Here is a 21874-nt window from a genome sequence, read left to right on the forward strand (position 1 = left end):
CTGTATTTTTCTCATAGTAAAAGGGAACACCCGAGGTCCTTGAACACATCACTGAATGTGTTTTGATCACTCAGGAGAGCGCCCTGAATGTTTTCATTAGACCTTATGAAGAATTGAAGCAGTTTTAAAGTAAAGTGGTTTCAAACCTTTTACATAAGAAGTTTATGAAGGCTTTTAGAATTCAATTAATTTTTCAATACTAAAGAGGGTTTTTTCAGATTTTATGCATGTATTTAATATGAAATAAATCAATCAGACTAAAGTGTTGTATTTTATTAATTTAAATTAAGCTCAGTCTTAAAAAGTCAGAATTTAATTTATCTTTTTTTACTTCATCATTTTTTTAATTAACATTTTAATCCTAAATTTTGTTTGTTATTTACGACTACTTTTAAAAGAGAATTTTTACTTAACAAAGAGGACATTTCTGATATTTACTTTATTAGTTAAAGTTTTTGAGTTGTCTGTACAAGAAAAGCAAAATTGATAAATGGATTTATAGTTTAGCAGCAATGACAATTATCTTTTTAAGCTTTATTTTGAAATAATGGTAATAAAAATAATTCAATTGCTGTAAATGCTTTAAAAAGTTTTATTCTTACATAATTGATCGCAAGGTTTTCATCATATTTTAAATTTTATATTCTTCATATTTTTGCCAAACTGTTGAATGTTTAAACCAAATCGTTCTTTCAAAAGTTATTTCAGTAAACTGAATTTCAGTCATTTTTTTTTCTTTTTTTACAAAAAAAAACAAAAAACCTTGATAGTTGTACTTTGAAAATGAGAACCTTCATCAGCAAATTTGAAAATGAAATTACTTTCTGAGGCTGTAGCACATGCGTTTAAATTATATACTTAAAATAACATTCTGGAATATTAGTACAATATTTATTTTACTAGAAGTATATTTTTACTACTAAATTTAAAAAGATCACAAATCTGAGATTTCTGACATTACTAATGTTTTACTTGAATTTTTGGGAGCAAATTGTGAATATCTGAGTATCAGATTCTTTTTTCACCCATATAGTGAAATAAATCCATTTTTAAAACTTACTTATAAATATTCTAAATGATTGTGTCACATTTATTTGTTTGCACATATTTAGTTTTTTTTAGTTTGTCTTTTTCAGGTAAAAATTTGATTTCTGTTGTGGATGAGCTTATTTGCATAATTAGAAAGTTTAGGATTAAAATAAAGTAAAAAATATATTACTTTGACCCCTTTATGAAGGTCATCATGCAGCAGCTCCTACAAAGACTTCCTGCTGATTTTATCAGTGTCTGTCTTCTCTTCATGTCTGTTGCTGCATTTCTTCCCTCATCTGTCTGTTTGCATTAAGCCGAGCTGCAGGATCCTGACCTTCTGCCCCTTCTCCTTCCCCTCTGAGGCACTTTGATGTCCATTAGCTTGAACCCTCTGAGTGCTTCATAGCAAAGTGCACACTTTGTGCATCACTGACGATCCGCGGACTCGCTCCTCCCCGTTTAGTCTGTCGTTGGGGAGGGAGGTCAGAGTTTCAAATGGGGGGTAAATGGCGCCGCCCGCCCCGGCAGGCGTGGATTAGACTTTGCTGCAGGATACTAATGACCCAGTGTAACCTTGACATGCTGCAGCGTTGTTCAGTCATGATACTGACGGGCTTCTCTGATGTTGGTTTAGTCTTTTGCTGTTTTTTGTCACATTTTTATCCCTAAACAAACTGATGAAAATATTCAACCATCACCATCAGGATTGCCCCTGATGGTTGTGCTCCTCTGACTGCTTAAATGGTAACCAAACAGGGAAGCTGGAGGCTGACTCCACCCACAGCTGAAATTTGAAAATCCAGTCATAGGGGTGGGGCTGGAGAACAGGACTGTTATCATTACTGCAGATCACGATGTGGAACTTACATGGTTGACCAATCATAAAATTCAAATGTAATACCTCAATTCAACCTGTATACCTCATTATATTTCCAAAATTATTTTAATTTGTCAAAAATTTGGCAATGACCAACAGATAGCACTTTTAAAGCCCCATTTATTGAGATCAATAGACAAGAAAAGTTCATTTAGGGTTTGGTTCCCCTTTAAGAACTGCAAAGTCTCAAGTCTTCAGATTCAGTCTTTGCTGTAGTTCTTAACCAAAGCAAAAGATAAGAGAAAGAAAATGCATTTAGCTCAAAGACGGGTGTGCAGCAACCACACCCCTCCACTGATCCAGCTTGGTTCCAGCTCCACCACCGGCTGGCGTGATCCCAGTTCCTGGATTTTGGGGCATTCATGATGTCTGTAAGGTACTCAAGTCAATGGCTTCTCCCCATTTGTGCCTTCATTCCTGGTGCACTATAGAACTCAGATCCGGCGGGTCAACCCCGTCCTCCATCCACTTGAGTCCTTGCTTGTCATCTCCCGGGTGCGCACCTGTTGCCCAGTCACCCTCAAGCCTCTGAACAGTTAACTTTCAGTTCAGTTTTATGCATTTTTGAAGGTCTCATCCTTTCTGTATTTTCCCAAAAGTTGCGTCAAGGCTGCAAAGGAGGCTTTGATGGCCTGTATCTTAGCCAACAAGGTCATATATCTGCAGAGAAGAGGAAGCTCATGGAGTATGAAAGAGGTGATTAATGGAGGTTGATCTCGTTTGGCGACTTGCTGTCTTAATGTATAAAATTGTCATTTTAGTTGCTAGGCAGGGTTGCTACACAGAGGAAAACCAAATTGAAATCCCAGTTACAGTAAGTTTTTTTTTTCTTTTAAAAGACAGGGTGTTGATTGATTGATTGTTTTGTGGCCTATTTTACTATTTTATTTTATTTTTTGAATTACAGGCCGACATCTGGGCGACATCTTGCCAATGTTGTGCCAATAATTTTAATAAATATCTGGCAGATGTTGGCCAGACAAATGAGTGCTGTCTGGGTAATATTTATTGCATATTTTAGAGAGATGTCTTAACAATGGATGTTTAGAAGGCAGTTCGTATTATTGTAAAAGTGTTTGGGGAAGCTAGTGAGCTTTTCTTGGTGTAATTTGAAAGGGGAACAGCTAGAAGGAATGCCTGGTTGGGTCTATTTAACATAAAAACACATGTGAGGCTGAACAGAGAGAGCAGAAGTGACAACAGAGTCCCTTTTAAATTAGTATGCTCCTGCAGACTTTGTTTAAACTGCTGGAAATTTGTACATCTTGCCAATGTAAATGCATGCTTAGACCTCAGGCAGGTTCATGCTGGGAAGGAATCAAATTGTTTGGATGGAGAGTGCTCAGGAATTTAAAATTCTCTTTGGGTTTGGTTTTCACATTGCACTTTTGAAAGTGACCTGAGAACATTTGACTTACAGTATGTGTTTGTTTTGGGATCCTATTGCCAGAAGGAATACTTATCAGTAAAAGAAAAAAAAGGGGGCGGGGCTAGTAGAGCCAGACTGAGTGACGGAGGTGTAGCTTGGATCTATGATTGACAATTAGGTTAGCTTTATGTAATGTATGTTGGGTCTGCAATATGGAGAGGGGTTTGTCAATGTTATGTTCAATTAAAAAACACAGAGAGTGGACAAAGTGATGCAAGTATCCCCACAGAACTTTCTGAGGAGGTTAAAGATTTTATAACTCCCCCTTTCTCCCAAGGCCGGCGCTCATGGTCCAGAACCTTATTGTTTTAAACCGCTGGCTCAAGACGCTGCTTTGGCAGTGCCTGACAGCAGGGCTGCACAGCTGAGGGTTTTTCTGAGAGTGGTGAAATGCCGCTAGCATCATAGCTAATAAAGGCTAACGTAAAAAACAATCCATCACCAGGACAGAGTTTACTGGATATAATTCCAGTTGCACTCAACCTCTCTTCCCTGACTTCCAAGTCCACTGGCAAGTTGTGTAAGCCAGTAGATTTTTCACAACTGAAGCCAATATACCTGGCTATGAGCCATGCTAAAGCTAAAGCTAATGACCGACCGTTACAGAATCAAAGATGGGCGGGGCTTTTATACTGGAGCTGCAGAGAATGACAACGTGGAACTTCTGGGACACCAGTTAACCATTCACAAAATTCAACTGCAATACCCCATTTCAACCTGTAGGGGCAGCAAACAGACAGTTTTTAACTATATTTTCATGAATTAAACAAGTTTATTTTAGATTGTTAAAAATGCACTAGAGCACCATACATACTAAGTATGGGCAACTTTCATTAGATTTACAAATACTTCACGCACCGTATATAAAACAGACATATGTTTCATTCTTAACGCACCTAAACGGAACTCTTACCCCGGGCTCACACGGCTAGCATTTAGCTCAGGTGTGATGCGAGAGCGGTCTTGCTACAGCCGACAGCGTATATTAGCTACAGGTTTGCTGCAGCCACAGGCTCTGCTGCTGACCTCACAAAACTCCAAAACTCACAGACGTTCACGCTAATCCCCCCTTTATTTGCTGCGGATCAGCTGCGTCGTTCTCCAAAATTTGAACCAAACGAAACGAATTCGCAGGGCTGGGGTATCAATACCCCGTTTCCTTTCCTCCCTCCGTCAGTCACTATTAGAGCTGAGAACCTGAGTGGACACTGATATGATTCTCTCAAAGGCTTTCCTTTGATGTCGAGCAGAACAGAGGAGGGAGGTGTAAACGCGGGCCTGATGTGAGGGGATTCCCCAACGGCGAAACAACAATGTGAAGCTACACTTCGCCGCCTTTTACAGGTCAGCTCTTCGAGCGGGAAGGACGCCGCGCGCATTTAACTGTGTTGCTCTGCGGAGGCACCTCAATAAATAAGCAATGATGATGGTCGTATGTGCTACTGGAGAAGGATGTCGCCCCCCCCCAAGCGCACATGCTTTGCAGCGCCGGCACAGCAGCCTGTCAAGAATATTAAATGGCATTGTGCACATGGGAGTGCTGAGTGCCAGGCGTGCTTGTCGCAGCCGCTCTCAGGAGCCCGTTAAAGCCTGGAGAGGAAATCCAAACAGCACACGCCGTTGGACGCGCAGCACATGAGGCCATGCAGAGCCAAGGTCCATGAACAGCATAAGAGCCTCTTCGCTTCTCTCCATTTCCACATTTGTTGTTTTTGTTTTCTAGTCCAATACCACACAACGGAGGAAACAAGCCCCCTATCTGGAACGTCTTCCACATCGGCGTCAACAAACCGAGGCCGCCGTTTTATCGGTTTGAGGTCAATTCGAGCGTGAAGCTACATTTGAATGAATTAATTATTCACCCGTGTTTGATTCTTTGAACATGTATTAGAAATGAAGGGTGGGGGGTGGGCTGGCGCGCACACGTGCAGATAGACTCACATTTCAGCTGAGAAGACTCGGAATTATTCGAGGACTCTTTACATTTTTAACCCTAATTCTTTGGACCTATTTATGTCTTTGGGCGGAACGCGCGCGCTGCTGCGGGAGGATAAACCAACCCCCACATGAGATGCCAGTGTCTCAGTTATATTAGGAAACTGCAAAAAACAAAACTAAACCCGGCAAGATTTCCTCTGCCTGCTCGTATTTGGCTGCATTCCTCATCCACAAAGGAAAAAATGTTCTTTGGGCTTTATTTTCATCTTTTTCATTTGCCATTTTAACTCTTGTTGTTCTCATCTTTTATTTGCTCATGAATGGGATCAGGATCAACCGTCTGTTAAGTAATCTGCAAGTTAGCCCAGGCTAGCATACAGGACGGAAACTGCTGGAAATAATGATCTCGTCTTTGTCAAAATTCTCCACCGCCAACAGGAGGCTTAATAATTACTCTCTTTAATAAATCCACCCAACCATACCGCTGTAAAAACACAGTCCAAATGTGAATTTGCACACAAAAGAATTATCTTTGGTGCACCTGTTGGATATTGTTCCCTCACTATATCGCGGTTCACTTTTCGTTGTCTCGCTGTTTCTTCGATTTTTTTCTAAACGCTGAATGTGACGTGAAGTGAAAATTCAATCAAAGCAAACATTTTCACAACATTTATTTATGTCTTCATTGTGTTCTGATGATGAAAGTGTGGAGGGTTTATCAAAAAATTCCTTTTAAACAGATTTTTTTTGCAAAAATTGCTCGCCCGCAATGCATTATGGTCTATATTTGCTCATGTGGTGAGCATCGATGCACGCTAGCTTTTCGCAACGACTTCTGGGAAATTTGAAGTGCACTTGGTTTTGGGATGGCAGATCCAGACAGCAGTAAAAATGGCAAACAAACTATATAGTGAATATTGAAGGAATTCGGGCATAGGGGCTTGACTACTACAATGTGCTGAACATCAGCAGAGGGTTCCCTCATTGCATCACTCTCGAGGCCAATGGCATTGCTGTTTATGTGAGTTTTAAGTGTAAAAAAAGCTGAGTAAAATACCGTCATATTAAAGCTGAGATTTCAGATCCACTCCGCTACTTTCTGCTGTTAGTTATAGCTTTATATTCAACTGACCTTCAAAACACCAACTTTTATCTTTTAGAAACATTCAATGGCTGTGTTTCTCTAAATTGGACTTAACTGGAAGAAACATTAACTGTTTGCTTATTTGACATGTATTTTCTTATTTTGAATTTAAATAGAATGAGAGAAACGTCCACATTTCAAAGCATGGATGTGGTGGGGAGGTGGGGGGGATGTCTTTTTACATTTTAGATCACCAAATCCTGGGTTATGGCTTTACTGAGTTCAAATCCCATCATCCCTTTTATTTGGCCACTTGGCTTCAGTGACATAAAATCTGTCCAAAATGGCAATAAACATGTGGCTGAGAAACTGAAACCCAACAGGAACCAGTAAGTCATGTGACCAAATCCCACAAATGCTCATTTAAAGTTAAAAACTTAAACTAAGATGTTAAATTAGCCATAAGCTGCACTTTTAGGTTAGCCAACACACGCTTTATAGCTTAATTAGTGATTCTAAATTACCCCTTAGTGAGAAAGTGAGTGGATGTGATTGTGCGGCTCTGAAACAGACTGGCAAACGATCTAAGGTGTATCCGCCTTTGCCCTATAGTTGATAGGATAGGCTCCAGCAACCTGTGACACCAAAAGGGTTTTAGCGGGTCCAGAAAATTGTTAAATGGAGGGATATAGTCACCCAGTATAAAATAATCTTCTCACTTTGTGCTCCTCTTTAAAAATATCATTAAACTCCACATGGAAACATGAAGTCAGACCTAAGGGTGAACTTTACAAGTAGCTTTTGTGATTAGAGATGTTTTTTTAACTAATGGTCATTAATACGAGAGAATAGGTCAGTAGGAATTAGATATGAATGACATGAATTGATGGCAGTCCAGCCAATTTTTTCCACCACTCAAAAGCAAACGACTATCTTTTTTTCTTCCTGTGGTTCTTGATCCTCTTTGATGTAGTGTAAATACAAGCGGTGGGTTTGCGGAGTCACGAAAACCCCGTGTCGTCTTGCTTTAAAGCAGCTCAGGAATGCGTCAAGCTTCGTTCAATTCCCGGGCCTGAAAGCTTCTCAGTGGGGCTCCTTCCTAACACAAACACCACTCTTCTGGTGTATTTCTTTAACCGAGCCACCTTAGCTTCAGTTCTGCTGCCAGAAACGGCGCCGCTTTCCCCTCCATGTGTGCGCTGGCCTCTAACGAGAGAAAGTCCCACTCGCACTTTTCCCAGAGCTTGTTAAGCTGCGTCCAGGGAAGCAGATTGGCGACACATGCTCGATCAGGCCCTGCCTTTTAAAAATTCTTTGTTTGTAACAAGCTGGAAGACTTGCAAATAGTTGCGCAAGTCAGCGTCTGGTGCAGCCGACAATTATGCAAAGGCAGGGCAGTAAATGCAACCCGAACCCACAGGACCCAGTAAATGCCACTGCTTCCAGTTAACAGACGTTTTTTTTTTTTTTTAAAAAGAAACTTACTCTATGTTTGGAGTCTGCGCAAAAAAGCAGAGGAATATTTCATGTGTGACCCCTGAGGTCAAACCTCTGTTGAGACACTTGTTTTCAAAGCAGACCACTGCCCCGGCCGTGACGTTGTGGATATTATTCCTTATGTGGGATGAGACAGACGGGGGTGTGGCGGTGTGGTGATACCCACATCCTCGCCACAGTCCAAAAGCATGCAGTGTTTACACTCGTCTGAGTGAACCATGGCGAGCAGGTGTTCCCAGAATTCTCACTTTCCTCTAAATAGGAGATCATTCTCTTTGGAGAATTGTTGCGGAAGCGCGACAGTTGGGGTTCCCCCGCAGTGGAAGCTGCTCCGCTGCGTGACATTCCCTGGCCCTCTCCCTCCCTCCTCTTCTTGCTCTCTCCCTCCCTCTTTGCCCGAGTGACCTATTTAGCGGCGGCAGTCGGAGACGGCGTGCGTACACGCGGCGGGGAGGGAATCTGGTGTTGGGAACGTCCAGCTAAAGGTCGCGTCTCACTTGGTTGAAGCGGACACGATCCGGTCGGAGTGGCGTTCCACATCCCGTCACTCCAACAAGCATCCGTGTCCGCTCCCATCTGATCAGAGGACTGCTAAGTCGTGGAGAAGCAAGGCGTTCTTTGTCGCCCTCTGTTGGCTAATAGGTCGAATGATATTTCCTTACAAAAAATGAATTCATGTCAGTTTGTGAAACACAGATCAATATTTAAAATGTAAAACTATAAAAACAAAAACTTTTGTTTGGGTTTTGAGTAAAAAATGTGTTCCAAATGTAAGTGACAATTTTTCAACTTAGCAAAGTAATTTTTACATTTACATTTTCTTCATTCTTTTTGTACTTAAGTAAAAAAAAATAAGCAAAGGAATAAAATAAAAACTCGAATGCCTGACCTGAGGTTATTATAGTCTACAACTAAACCCTGTTTAGTCTTTTGTCACTTAAAATTAAGATTTCTTTTTTAACTAAGACGCTTATATTTTTCAGTCAGTATGACTAAAATCAGTCTAGCCAAAAACTAAAGATGCAATCCTTCACTATCCATACGATTTAGTTCAAACTTTGATATCTGGGTCACATTTTTGTTTCAGTTCAATACATGATTTGTGTATTACAAAACAGAAAAAAACTAAAAATTTAGATTTTTTTAAATTATTTGCTAAGAAGTAAAAAAACAGAGAGGAAAACCTTTCAGTGTACTTATACTGGGCCCGGTGTAATGTAATACAACAATAAATAAATCCTCAAATTTTGTGTTTGACACTTTCAATGTAAACATACAGGAACACCGTTGGGATTCAACGATTCACTTTCTTCACAATTTGGTTCACGTGGTGCAGTTTTAAACCAAGAATTGTGGAATCCATGCTAAAAACTTTTCTGTATTTTTAAAACATCTTTTTGAGATGACTGTTTTTTTCCATTGTAGATCCTGTTCGATCAAGCTCAGCGCTCTGTGAAGCAGCAATTGCACAACTTTGTCAAAGAGTGAGTAAACCTGCTGTTTCAGTTCCTGCACAAGAATATCATGCTATTGTTAAGTCTGTCAGAGTAAACTATAACCATTTATATGATGATGTATTGCCTTTGGCACAGTAAAGAATGATTTATTTATAAAATACGTGTTATTTTTGTGGGCTTTTTTCCTGCCCGGAACTAAGACAACTCCATCTCTGAGGCTCTACCTTTAGATCCTTGTGGGTGCCGCTCATTTCCTGACATCATCCTAGAACTGACCTTGATAGTATTTCTGCATTTCACCCACAAAATCAAACAATATCCAAATTTCTTGCAAAGATTGATGTGCTTTGAAAAGGAAAGCATTTTGCTGACCACTGCTAGCTCTGTGGATGAAAGTAGGTCGGGGCTGGCAGCACAGACTCTTCCTAAAAGGGGCTGGTCCTCACTTTGTGAAATCATAATGTCAGAACCCGCTCATTTTGTGGGTTGGGAGGGGCTGGCGCTCAGAAATGCGTGAATGGATTAAAATGCTGCTTTTGTGTTGTTTTTTTTCATGAGCACTTAAGATAATAATACATTTGAAAGTTCAGAAAATTTCATTTTGTGTAATATAGGCCCTTTAAATTGATTAAATAATCAACTCAAGCAGGAAAGAAAAAGCAAAAAGTACAATCTTTTTTAGGGACTACTTCACCCTTGTTACCTCTGAAAATGTCTTTTGGCGTGTTTAAAGTCCCATGCCAATAAAAATCATGTTTTTAACATGCTCTTGTGATATTTTTCTGATGATGGAGGACACACGTATAAAGAAAAGTAATCTTAAAATTGTATTTCAGAGTATTTCTTTATTCAAATCATTATGAATTACAAAAAGAACTTATTAGTGATGTAGAAAATACAACGGTGGGACAAATTCCCTGCTCTGCTCCATTCTCATATCTACACTTGTAGACAAATAGATCCATGTGTGTTTTTATTTTCCCCAGCAATGTTAGCTTAGGGTTGTGAGGGGTTGTAAGCTAGGGGGAGAGAGGGTGAACAAAGGGATCATGGGAAATAGGGGAGCTTACTCTGCAGTAACAATCCCGCCCACAAATCAGAGGTGAATTTCTGATGAACTACTGCTGCTCTGCAGAAACTATGTCCTAGAAAATCACTCTGTTATTTTGATTTTGCTTAAAAGCAACACAATCGTAATTAATTTTTGTATTGTTGACTTGAACTTTGCTTTGGTGTTCAGGGACGTCCGGAAGTTCAAGGAGACAAAGAAGCACTTCGACAGGGTGCGTGAAGACCTGGAGATAGCGCAAGTGAAGAACGCCCAGGCGCCCAAGAACAAACCCCACGAAGTGGAGGAGGCCACCAGCACGCTCGGCATCACCCGCAAGTGCTTCCGACATCTCGCTCTGGATTACGTACTGCAGGTCAGAAGAAACAAAATCTCTTTCAAACCTCAGCGGTGCGTTTGTGGTTCGTGCTCCTCCCCTCATCCCGCTGTGGTTAGTTGATCTCCCCTCAGATGAAGCGTTGTGGTCAACTGACTCTGGCTCCTTTTCATGACGGCTGAAGGGGCAGCAGGGATTCAGAGCAGACGCTTCTGCCCTCTTTCCATTCTTTAGCATCTCTGTGGGCAGCGCTCAGACAGATGACCCTTCTGAGGCCTAATTGAAAGTGTCTCAGGGCAGAGGGGGTCAAAGCTGCAGGGCAAAGGGCTATATTCAGAAATGACAGCGCAAATGTAGCACAAAATGTCTTTTTGGCTCGCATCGGTTGCGACGTACAATGCAGAGGCAGCGGACGCCTTAAGGGTTCAATCTGGCGCCACACAGGAAGTGGTTTCCATTTCTGAGTTTCATCTCTTTGTTCTCTCTGCAGATCAATGTCCTTCAAGCAAAGAAGAAGTTTGAGATCCTTGATGCTGTAAGTCTGTGACTCCCCACTGTTTTTTTTTCTTTTTCTATCTGTTCTGCATGCACAGATGCTAAACGGATTTGTGGTTCCTTCTCAGATGTTGTCCTTCATGCACGCCCAGTACTCGCTGTTCCAGCAAGGCTTCAACCTTCTGCACGAGATCGACCCCTACATGAAGAAACTGGCAGCAGAGGTGAATTTTCCGTCTCTCATACCCAGCATGCAACAGGACAACAAGACAGATGACTTTATATGTATATATATATATTCAAAAAAGTAGGGTGATTCCATTGACTGTACCACACTAAACCTTTATAAGGTTCACTTAAAAAACCTTATATTTGTTTTTAAAAAATGATAGCGCACCTTATGATCTAAAGCACCTTATCAATCAATTCTGGTTGTGTTTACTGATGCCAAAGCAATTTTGAGAGGTACACATTTCTGTCAAATGTCAGTCTGTGTTTTTTTAGTTGCTAATATAGTAATACATAAAAAAAACAAAAAGAAAACAGTCCAACACTGTTACACGTTAGCCACATTAGCGAGATTGGGTGTTAGCATAGCCACAGTAACGTTTGTTTTAGCAGTAACAGTCTTATTTTTGTACGTGTTGCAAACTAGCTTGGGGGTTACAGGTGTTGTGAATACGCTAACTTGGCTAACCCAGCTAACATGTATCAGTGCCAGACTGTGTTTTTTTGTGTATTACAAACAAGGTTGGGAGTTAGCATACTCATAGCATTGTTTATTTTAGCGGCATCAGCCTGTTTTTTTCTACAAGTTGCAAATGTAGTAACACGTAAAAAAAAAAAACAACAAAAAAAAACGTTCCAACATCGCTGCACGCTAGCTGCGTTAGCAAGGTTGGGAGTTAGCGTAGTCACAATATCTTTGTTTTAGCAGTATGAGTGTGCGTTTTTTTTTAAGTTGCAAATGTAGTTACATGTAAAAAAAAGAAACACAGTCCAACACAGCTACATGTTAGCTCCGTTGGCGAGGTTTGGCGTTAGCGTAGACACATGATTGTTTGTTTTAGCATTATCAGTCTGTTTATATATATATATATATATATATATATATATACGTTACAAATGTAGCAACACGTGAAATACATACAAAAAAAACACACACTGAGTTGCCAGTATTGTGAATACGCTAACTTAGCTTTCGCGGCTAATGTGTTGCATGTCATAAACAAAAACTAGAATTACCTTGATCACAGTTAAAAAAAGTATGACTGAGTGACTGACTTGTCTTTGACTCTTTTTAACGTGTCCCATAGTTTACCTCCCCTTACATATGATGTGGTTCAAAAATACCTTCATTGACGGTATAATCTTGTGCACCTTATGGTGTGAAAAATACTGTATATGAGAACTGGACTGAATGAGCGTCACCCACTTTCACTGTGGCATCTGATTGGTCAGTTTATAACTTGAATTTCTTGCAATATAGAGAAAAAATATGAAAAAAAATAGGATTAGCAAGAACATGTTAAAAAAAAGAATTTTTACTCTGACAAATATTATTACTGAGTCACAGCTGTTTATTTCTTTTGCTTTCCTGAAACCAGCAGGTATTTCCTATTTGGAATGCGAGTGGGGGAGGGGTCACTCAGTCCAGTTCTCTGTATACAGTCAAAGGGATGAAGCTCTAGTAGAACAGTAAGGACGACCATCTGTGTCTGTGATTAGTTTGAGTCAAAGAGGTTCACAAAGAGAAGATTTTTTTTTTTTTAGAACATCTGTTTTAAGAAGAGAGAAGAGTTCATGACTGCACCGACATTCATTCATGGAAAAGAAGAAGAGCAGACACAGGAAAGCATTATGATAAGGAAGTTGAGGAAAACCATTCAGAAAGTAGCTTAAAGTAAAGGGATGACTTGGGGTCATAAAGGTCATCCTCTAACCTTATCAGATAGAGAAGGGGTCTGTCTTCAGAACTGAAACAGGAAGTTCACTCTAAGAAGCATCCCAAAGGTTAGAGAAAAAAATAGTAAAAACTAGATTTACAAGTCCTGCTCGCGTAAAGCGTTTTGGTTTTCGCCACAGCACTAAATGCTTCGTTAGCGAACGCGGTGCCAGCGACTGATTGGTGGCTGTGCCTGCGTTTGCCAGTGGAAAAAGGATTCAGGGCCAGCTGCTGTGAATCATTTAGGCTGAGCATCGTGCGCGCTGTCTGTCGTCCAGAACGCGTCAGACATGTCCCCGTTTGTGCCTTTCAGCTGGATCAGCTGGTGATCGATTCGGCCATGGAGAAGAGGGAGATGGAGCACAAACACGCCACCATCCAGCAGAGGGTAAGCTCCAACATTTTACATATAACATTAAAGGTATTAATGCATTTATGTTGCTTAGTCACTTAATTTAAGGTTTCCGGATCAGAAGACAGGCTGGGTATCTGTAGACCGTCCAGCTCTTCCATTACTTCACATTTCTTTCTGTTCTGATCGTTCTGCGGTGAAATCTTGGCATGTTAGCGTAAACATTTGTGTAAATATTTCCATCTTTTGCTCTTGCTGCCAAACATTTTTGACCTTTTCATTTTCCAGTGTTTGAAAGATTGAAGTCCACCAAATGAAAACCATTTCCTGTCATTTAATTAAGGTCAAATGACAATATTCTTACATAACAGATGTAATACGGAAAAAAAATCTTTGCTTTTCCATAGTTTATATTAAGTCAAATTTGGTTAATTCAAATGTACGACTTCTTTTTTATTTCTTGATCTTAAAAACTGTCAGTTTTCTAGATTAAAAAAAAAAACTATCTCATACTTTTCTTTTTTTTGTTGTTTCATTTTTATAGTTTTGACCCAAAAAAACTTTTCTTCCCAAAGGTAAATATGGTCACATGTTATTTAATTTTTAATATTTCCTTTCTTTAAATTAAAAAAAGTTTTTTGTTCAGCCTCTCTTGTTTTATGAAGTCTAAGCCGAATAAACGGAGATCTGTTTTCGGTCCGTCTGTCGTGACTGGGGACGGATTAGACTCGTGCAGCTTGGAGGTGTTTGATTAATCTCCCTAACAAAAGCCACACATTGACTTAAGCTGTAAATCAGGTGGAACTAAGTGTTTTTTAAAGAGGCTTTAATCTATCCGCGGACGTCTGTGGACAGCAACCGTCAGCACAAGCGAGAACCCCCAACCTTTAGGAGGCCGTCAAAGTGCTGACTTTCAGTATTTCTGTCTGAGTGGATCGGCGCCATCAAAGTAGATGATCGAAGAAAAGTATCTTTCTATAAAAAAAAACATTTTTTTTAATGTATAATTAGAAAGATAATAAAGGTGGAAGTTTTAACCATCATTTCCTATTTGGGTCAAAATTAACCAGATTTCTTGTTTAGGTATGTACAAAAGTACTGGAATAATGCCTCATCGAATCTTCAGAAATTTTAATGCAACAACATTATTTTTCACCATTTTCGGCAATTCTAAAAGTTTCAAAATAAAATAAAAGTTTTTTTTTGTTTATAATTTTTTTTATCACTATAGGAAATATAATAGTGAGTAGTAAATACAAACCGTTTTTGTAATTGAAAATTATTTTTATATTGCAAGAAAAAATATCTGTCAGACGAAAATATTTTTTTGAAGTGTTTTCAATGATACAAATGCTACGATCCTACTGGTTCAAGAATTCGCTTTACTCAGTTTTATGAAGGAGCATCCAGCCGGTGGTGCTCACACTGGACCAGAGCCACACACGCAGGTAGCAGCAGGGAGGACATCCTTCTTCCTTTGTGTTCTTACTGTTTTTACAAATGCTCATCCACCTCCTACAATAAGTTAAGACTCAGCTGAACTCCAAATAAGCTTAAAAAACTCAGTAGAGGCCAAATTAGCCAAAAACCTAACTTGTTGCTTAATAGCTAAACTCCAAAATAGACTAAAATCCCTCAGTAGACTAAATTAGTCAAAAATGTTAGCATGTTGCTAAAATAGAAGCTAAACTCTAAATAAATCTTAGTAGATAACAAATTAGCCAAAAACTTTAGCTTATCGCTACATTTTTAGCTGAACTCCATATTAGCATAAAAAACTCAGTAGAGGCCAAACGTAGGCAAAAATATATATTTATAACTTGTTGCTTAATTACTAGCTAAACTCAAAAATTGCCTAAAATTCCTCAGTAAACCTAATTATAAAAATTAAAAAACTTAAAATTACAAATTACAAATATTTTATTTCTCTTCAGCCAGAGATCCACCATGGAGAGATAAAAGAGCGACATGTGGCTCTGGAGCTGCAGGTTGCAGACCTCTGGCCTAAGATGAAGAAGAATTATGGATAATATCAAGTGTTTTAATGTATTTTAAGACTAAGTTACATCATAAGGTCAAATTTGACCTTCATACACTCCAGATGAGGGCAGCTTTTTAACATGTTACAGAAACAAATAATCCTAAAAACCCAACAAGGAGTGCGGACTCAGTGTGAAACCATAGTAACCATAGCTAGAACTATTGTTAGAGGCAACTTATCCTTCACACTTTTTTAACTTCTCCTGCTATTCTTCACAAATGACAGGTTGGTACGTCGCGCAAAGACATGGGACACAACCATCAAGTCAGAGGATGTTGTATCCGCCTGACCGTCTGTTGATGTTTGCAATTCAATTTTTTATGTTTTAACTTTGTGAATTAAAATGGATGCAGCATCCATGTCTGTACACTGGATATGCATCTTTAATAATTCACAAAGCTTTATTTCGAGTGGGCTGGTGTCTGGCCCCCCGGTACCCCGGGATCAGTGGCCATCTGTCAGACTGCTCGCCTTTAAGATTTCCCCTCCAGGCGCTGCGGCGGTTTCTCCGTGATCAGTTATGGATCTGTGAGACGCCTCTTACAGTCTCCTGGGGGGTGGGGAGCATGTCGTGGTAAATGTGGAGCCTGTAGTGCTGGATGAGAGGTCCTGTAGACCTGAAGATGATCAGATCTTTGTGGTTGAAGACTTTCTGCTGCAAGAGACTAATTCTGTTTTCTTTCCTGTTTTTTGTGTTTCCGACGACACGTTTGTCCTCCAGACCCTCCTGCAGGTCAGTACTCTGCTTTTTTGTCATTTGCATCCTAAAGTAATCACTTAACACAAACACAGACACTAAATTAAGAAAATTATCGCTTAGGAGTTAAAAATCTTTTTTACGAATTAGAAATTGGATAAAAAAAAAATCTACTAATTCGTATGTCTACTTTTCTTATTTTTCCTTATTTTATGCTACTAAATATTGTTTTTTTCTCTTATAAATCCTTTACCTTTATGATTGTATTGTATTTAACTGCACTTTTATAAAAGATGATGAATAAAGTTTATTAAAAAATTAGAAAATCAGCCAGAACTTTTGGACATTTTACAATAAAAAATAAATTGTTACAAAAGTGACTAAAACAATGAATAATAAAGTCACAAAGAACACATCAAACACAAATGGCATTTGAAATATCTATATTTTTGAAAGCTTTATTCAAATTTGCAAGGTGGAAAAAAAGCCTAATTTACAACTTTCACATGCTCAAACTGGTCTCTTGTATCTTCACAATAAAGGTCTTTGTTGGTGTTAAAATATGCTAATTAAAGGAGCACAGAAGAGGCATCCAGTCATCAGTCAGAGCGAGCGGAAACCAGAGTCGGAGTCAAAGTGCAGCGAAATCGTCAGCCGTCAAATACATTCATTTTTAAATGCAGCTTTAATGGAGAAGTGCTGTTCAGAGAGTAGATTCTGCCCTCAGCTCCAGATCAGCCTACAGTGTGGCTCCGCAGTGACCTGCTGCTGCTGGTGGAGCTTTTATTTTTTTCCCTCTGAAGCTCCAAACTGTTTCAGAAGTAAATAAGCAGAAAGTTTTCCTGCTTTAGCTCTTTATTCAACACCCACAGCCCTTCAGCTGGGTAGATTTTACATTACATGATGTAGTGTGAAGCGTTCCTAGAGGTCTTTTTATTAAAATGATGCAGTTTTTAGTCAAAATCAATAAATGTCGTTTTCTAGTTTCTGCAGAGCGGCACAAGTTTATTAGAAATTCACCGTTGAGTCATGTAGCAATCCCGCCCCCTCTTCCCCTCCTGTTACTGAGAGCTCAACACATTTTTATCCCCATGTCTTCACATATTGATGTTTAGTTAAGGTCCCCTTGACCTTTTGGGTGTCCCCAACTCGTCTATTTTTTATGTGCTGGCTGTTCGTAAAATCAAGGGTCTGGAACCCTCGGGACGCGGTACCAAACACAGACTGGTCCTTGTGACGCGTCCAGTACCGGTACCCAAACCTGGTACCCGTGCCCTAACCCTAATCCAGCACCCGACACAGTACCAGATGCGGTACTGGATCCCAATTGGTACCAGACGCAATACCGGGCGCAAACTGGGCCCAGACACAATCTGGTACCGGGTTAGTGTACTGGTACTATGTTAGGGTATCAATACTGGATGCATCCCAAGGACCAGTCTGTGTCCAATGCTGGGTAGGGTACCAGTACCAGTACTCAAACTAGTACTAGAAGCGGTACTGCGTGCAAACCAGGTTAGGTTATTCAATTTTAAGATTAAATTTCTTCATATATGTGTCATCCATTATCAGTCGATTGCCTGAGTTTAAGAGCAACCTTAAAGTGAGATTATCTGGGAAATAAAATAAATAAACTGAAAATGTAAAAAAAAGTAAAACTTCCTGAGTGAAGTTGATATAGTTGTGTAAATAAAGTCACATTTAGTGAAGTTGACTCTATTCACAAATATATTTTCTCAAAGCAGAATGTGTGAAAGTCTTAGAACTTCCTGCGATCAGCCAGATGTTTCTGACTCGATGGTGTGGCTGAGTCAACACCTGAGCGCAGACGTCAGATCTTATTTTTCAGTCGCTGATTTGTTGTCTTCTCCTGGATCGGCTTTGTGGAATAACAGTCAGCTGTCGGCTGCGTGGCGGGACGGATGTCTTCCTCTTGGAGGAGAAGGTGTTGATGAAGTGCGGTCGGCTGGAGCAGGTCTGTGGAGGATTAGCTGGTAGGCAGAAGAGCAGATGTCTGGCAGGTTTTTGACGAAAGCTGCAGGGATAACAGGACAGAAGGACCTGTGAGGTGACAAACTGAAGAGCAGATTTCTAGTAATCACTGCTACCAACTGCTGCTCTGACGCCGCGGCAGCAGGTGAGCGGCGCGTCCCGACACAGTGACGGCCTCTTCTGCGGCGGCGCAGAGATTCGCTCGCTCAGAAGCCTCCTGTTTGTTTAATAATTCACACTTGTTCACTTTTTTTTGTCTGTGTGACGTCCCCTCATGAAAAATAGACGATCGTTGTTCACTGGAGAGATGCGCAGTTTGTTTCGGTGTTTCCAGATGGTTCGGAAGGTAAGCCGCGGTTTGGTTTCTGCTTTCCTGGCAGCTGTACATGTGGTGTTTTTGCTGGTTGAGGCTGAGGGCCCAGAGACATTCCTTCTGGGTCACCATGGGGGCAAAACTCCCTCCTACTTCAGGGGGTTGTTAAGCCCAAGCAGAGTCAAAGCCGTGTTTTTGGGTCAGGTGCAGCTCCGCAACATAGTTGTCTGTGAATTCTTCGGCAGCTGTATGCTAATTAGCTGTAATCCTGAGGTTCATAGTTCGGCAGGCAGGTGGCGGCGGCGGCGGCAGGAGGAGGGAGGACGCATCAGTGCTGGAATGACTCTCTGGGCAGCAGCAGCTTTTAGCAGGACGGCATGCTTCTGATCTGAGATTTCTCCGCTGCGACTCTGACTTTTGGGGATTTTTTTAAATGGTGCTGAAGCGCGCTAAACGTTTGAAAATGAAGATCTTTTGGCGCTGGGAACACAGCTTGGTGGGTGGATTTTCAGTTCTGACCACATCGTAGAGTAGAGCTGCATAACTTTAGAGGGATTTTATCTGTAGAGATGATTATTAATGTGCTTCGCACTGGCAAACAAGCTAAGTTGTGCAGTTACTTTCTGTTTATAGATGAGTTTTTTATTTAACAACAATACATTATAACTTCATTTAATTTTAAAAAGGATAACGCATAGTTTTTAAAATAATGCGTTTTCAGAGTTTTTTTTTAATAAATTCATTTTAAAATATAACAAAATCTACTTATTCTGCTGTTTTACAGCATTTTTAGAAGCTAAAATATTGGTCTTAAATAATAACCAAAGTGTAGTTCAATACAAATTATTCAATAACATTTTTCATTCTGCAAAAAACACTAAAAACAGGAAAATATGCTGTAATTATGATCATTTTTAGGCTTTTTACAGCTAAAACTCAGTCTAATGAGGTGCAGGCTTTTATTTTGAAATATATTTGAGTAAGTCATAAAGCACCAAAAACTAAACCCATCCTCGACCTTCTGTTTATGTAACTGCATGTGTCATGCTCGCATCTGCTGAGTCATGAAATGCCTCACACAGCAGGACAACATGGAGCGTCCTTACATACATGGAGCGGCACGTGACGCTTCTGCATGGTCACACAATCTTTGATGATTCCGTCGGCGTGTGCTGGCATGTGCCGGTGGTCCAACTGTAACGGGAAAGCACGTCTCTCCTTGTGTGACCGCTGAGAGGCTTGGACGGTGTGATGTTTTTCACATGCTGCGATGCTTCGTTCCAGGACTTCTCCTATGACGACTCAAAGGTGGAGTTCAACGTGGATGCGCCCAACGGCGTGGTGATGGAGGGCTATTTGTTTAAAAGGGCCAGCAACGCTTTCAAGACCTGGAACAGGTAAACACATACAAATCTTCTTGGGCTAATGAATCAAAATAACATTTGTTTTTCATTTCTGTTTAAGGGTATGAATTAATTTATTTTCTATTCTTTCTCTTTAGACGGTGGTTTTCCATACAGAACAGTCAACTGGTTTATCAGAAGAAGCTCAAGGCGAGTCCAACTGTCTGATACTTACTTTCCTAAAGACTACAAAAAAGAAAATAACAATCATAAATCATTAATAGGAAGTATTTATGTTTCATTTGTGATCATTGAACTGCATTTCAGTTGTGTCTTAATGTGTATCTTAATAAAAGCGCAGCAGCTTTTTCTGTTTGTGTTGTGACTCTGGACTGAAGGACTTGTGTTTTACTCGGCAGGACTCGGTTACGGTGGTGGTGGAGGACCTCCGGCTGTGCTCAGTTAAACCCTGTGAAGACATTGAGAGAAGGTTCTGCTTCGAGGTTGTGTCACCCTTCAAGTAAGACGCACAAATAGCAAGATCAATAAAAAAAAAGAAGTAAACAAAACCCCAAAAGACACAAAATGGGCAAAGAAATAACTAACACATTTTAAAACTGACTACAGATATTGGCATGCTAGTGCTATAAATATTTAATTTATTATTTCTTTTGATCTATAAATAGGTTTTAATGATTTTTAGCCTGAATTATAAACCGTTTCTAGCATGCTAAGCATGTTATGCCATAAATTCCCTCAATGTTCCCTAAAAACCTAATAAATTAGTGTCCTAAATTTTAAAGCAATTCGGACACCAAGCTTACTAATTTTTTTTAAATGGTCACTCATTTCTTGAAGTAAAAACCTGATAAATATGAAGACTATGAATCTACTCTGTTCTGAATGATATAACTCTAATGATTCATTAAAAAAAGAAGAAAGAAAAAAAAATCATTTAATTACATCTTTTTTAAATGAGAAATTGGTCTTTATTTACCAATCTAGTGAACGTCGACACACTCTAAGCTATGTCTGAATTCCACCCTAATCACTAACTCCTAGAAAAACTACATAGTGTGGGACTATCTAGTGCCCTGAATTTTTAAATAGAATTTGAACACCATGCTCACTACTTTTTTTTAAACAGCAAGTATGACGTCATCGATGTCACAAAGTGAGAATCTAAACAATACGAGCGTTTTATGATCCTTATTTATAACTCCACTGTGTTCTGATGATGAAAATGAGGATGTCTTAAAAAAAAAAACTTTTTCTTTCACAAAAATTGTTCAAACGCAATGCATTATGGTCTATTTTCCACAATCTATGCACTGTTTTTTCTCAAGAATTGTGGGAAATTTCTAGAGCACTTGATTTTGGATATGTGGATTCAGACAGCACTAGAAAATGGAGAACACACTATAAAGTGCACTAAGTAGTGAGTAATGAAGGAATTCAGACACAAACAAGACTTCCATAGAAGACTTCTGGGAAATTTCCATGGCTCTGATTTTTGGAATTGTAGGTTGTTTCCACTATTACGCACTATTAGTCCTTACCTAGTGCACTAAACAGTGAGTAGAGAAGAAATTCAAAGTCAGTGATAAAAATGTTTATTTTAATATGATGCTACATGGTTTAAAAAAAAGAGTTATCATAAAAGTTAATACACAGAAAATATATTAGCATGCTAAAAAAACATAACACTAGCTGTATGAACTAGGAAGATAAACAGGAGAAACATTAGCATGCTAGTATACAGCTAGCTGAAGACGGTTAGCATGCTAAACCAAAATAATATAGTAAAAAGTTTGCATGTTTAACTAGAATGAGAACCAGAAGCATAGTTAGCATGAAGACTTCTTTTAACAAGAAATTTAGGAAGTGTCTATACTTTGAAGAACAATTATATGTTATACTAGTGTTTTTAATTTGAACATAGACACATAAAATAAATGTTAGTACAACATTTTAGCGATCAAATGTTTTTATAGTGT

The 21874-nt window shown here is 39.5% G+C and overlaps 1 protein-coding gene across 4 annotated transcripts in view; it reads left to right on the forward strand.

Moving 5' to 3' along the window:
• Positions 1–21874, forward strand: part of acap3a (ArfGAP with coiled-coil, ankyrin repeat and PH domains 3a) — a 70238-nt gene that overhangs the window by 32294 nt on the left and 16070 nt on the right. For all 4 annotated transcript variants that reach the window (XM_024293584.2, XM_024293585.2, XM_024293586.2 and 1 more), the window contains exons 5-13: positions 9283–9341; positions 10555–10738; positions 11190–11234; positions 11323–11418; positions 13453–13527; positions 16254–16265; positions 19819–19931; positions 20036–20087; positions 20297–20397. In XM_024293584.2, coding sequence (XP_024149352.1) covers positions 9283–9341; positions 10555–10738; positions 11190–11234; positions 11323–11418; positions 13453–13527; positions 16254–16265; positions 19819–19931; positions 20036–20087; positions 20297–20397 — 737 coding nt within the window. The remainder of the gene's footprint in view (positions 1–9282; positions 9342–10554; positions 10739–11189; positions 11235–11322; positions 11419–13452; positions 13528–16253; positions 16266–19818; positions 19932–20035; positions 20088–20296; positions 20398–21874) is intronic.

The sequence above is a fragment of the Oryzias melastigma genome, linkage group LG7, assembly GCF_002922805.2.
Source record: "Oryzias melastigma strain HK-1 linkage group LG7, ASM292280v2, whole genome shotgun sequence".
In the NCBI taxonomy this organism is placed as follows: domain Eukaryota; kingdom Metazoa; phylum Chordata; class Actinopteri; order Beloniformes; family Adrianichthyidae; genus Oryzias; species Oryzias melastigma.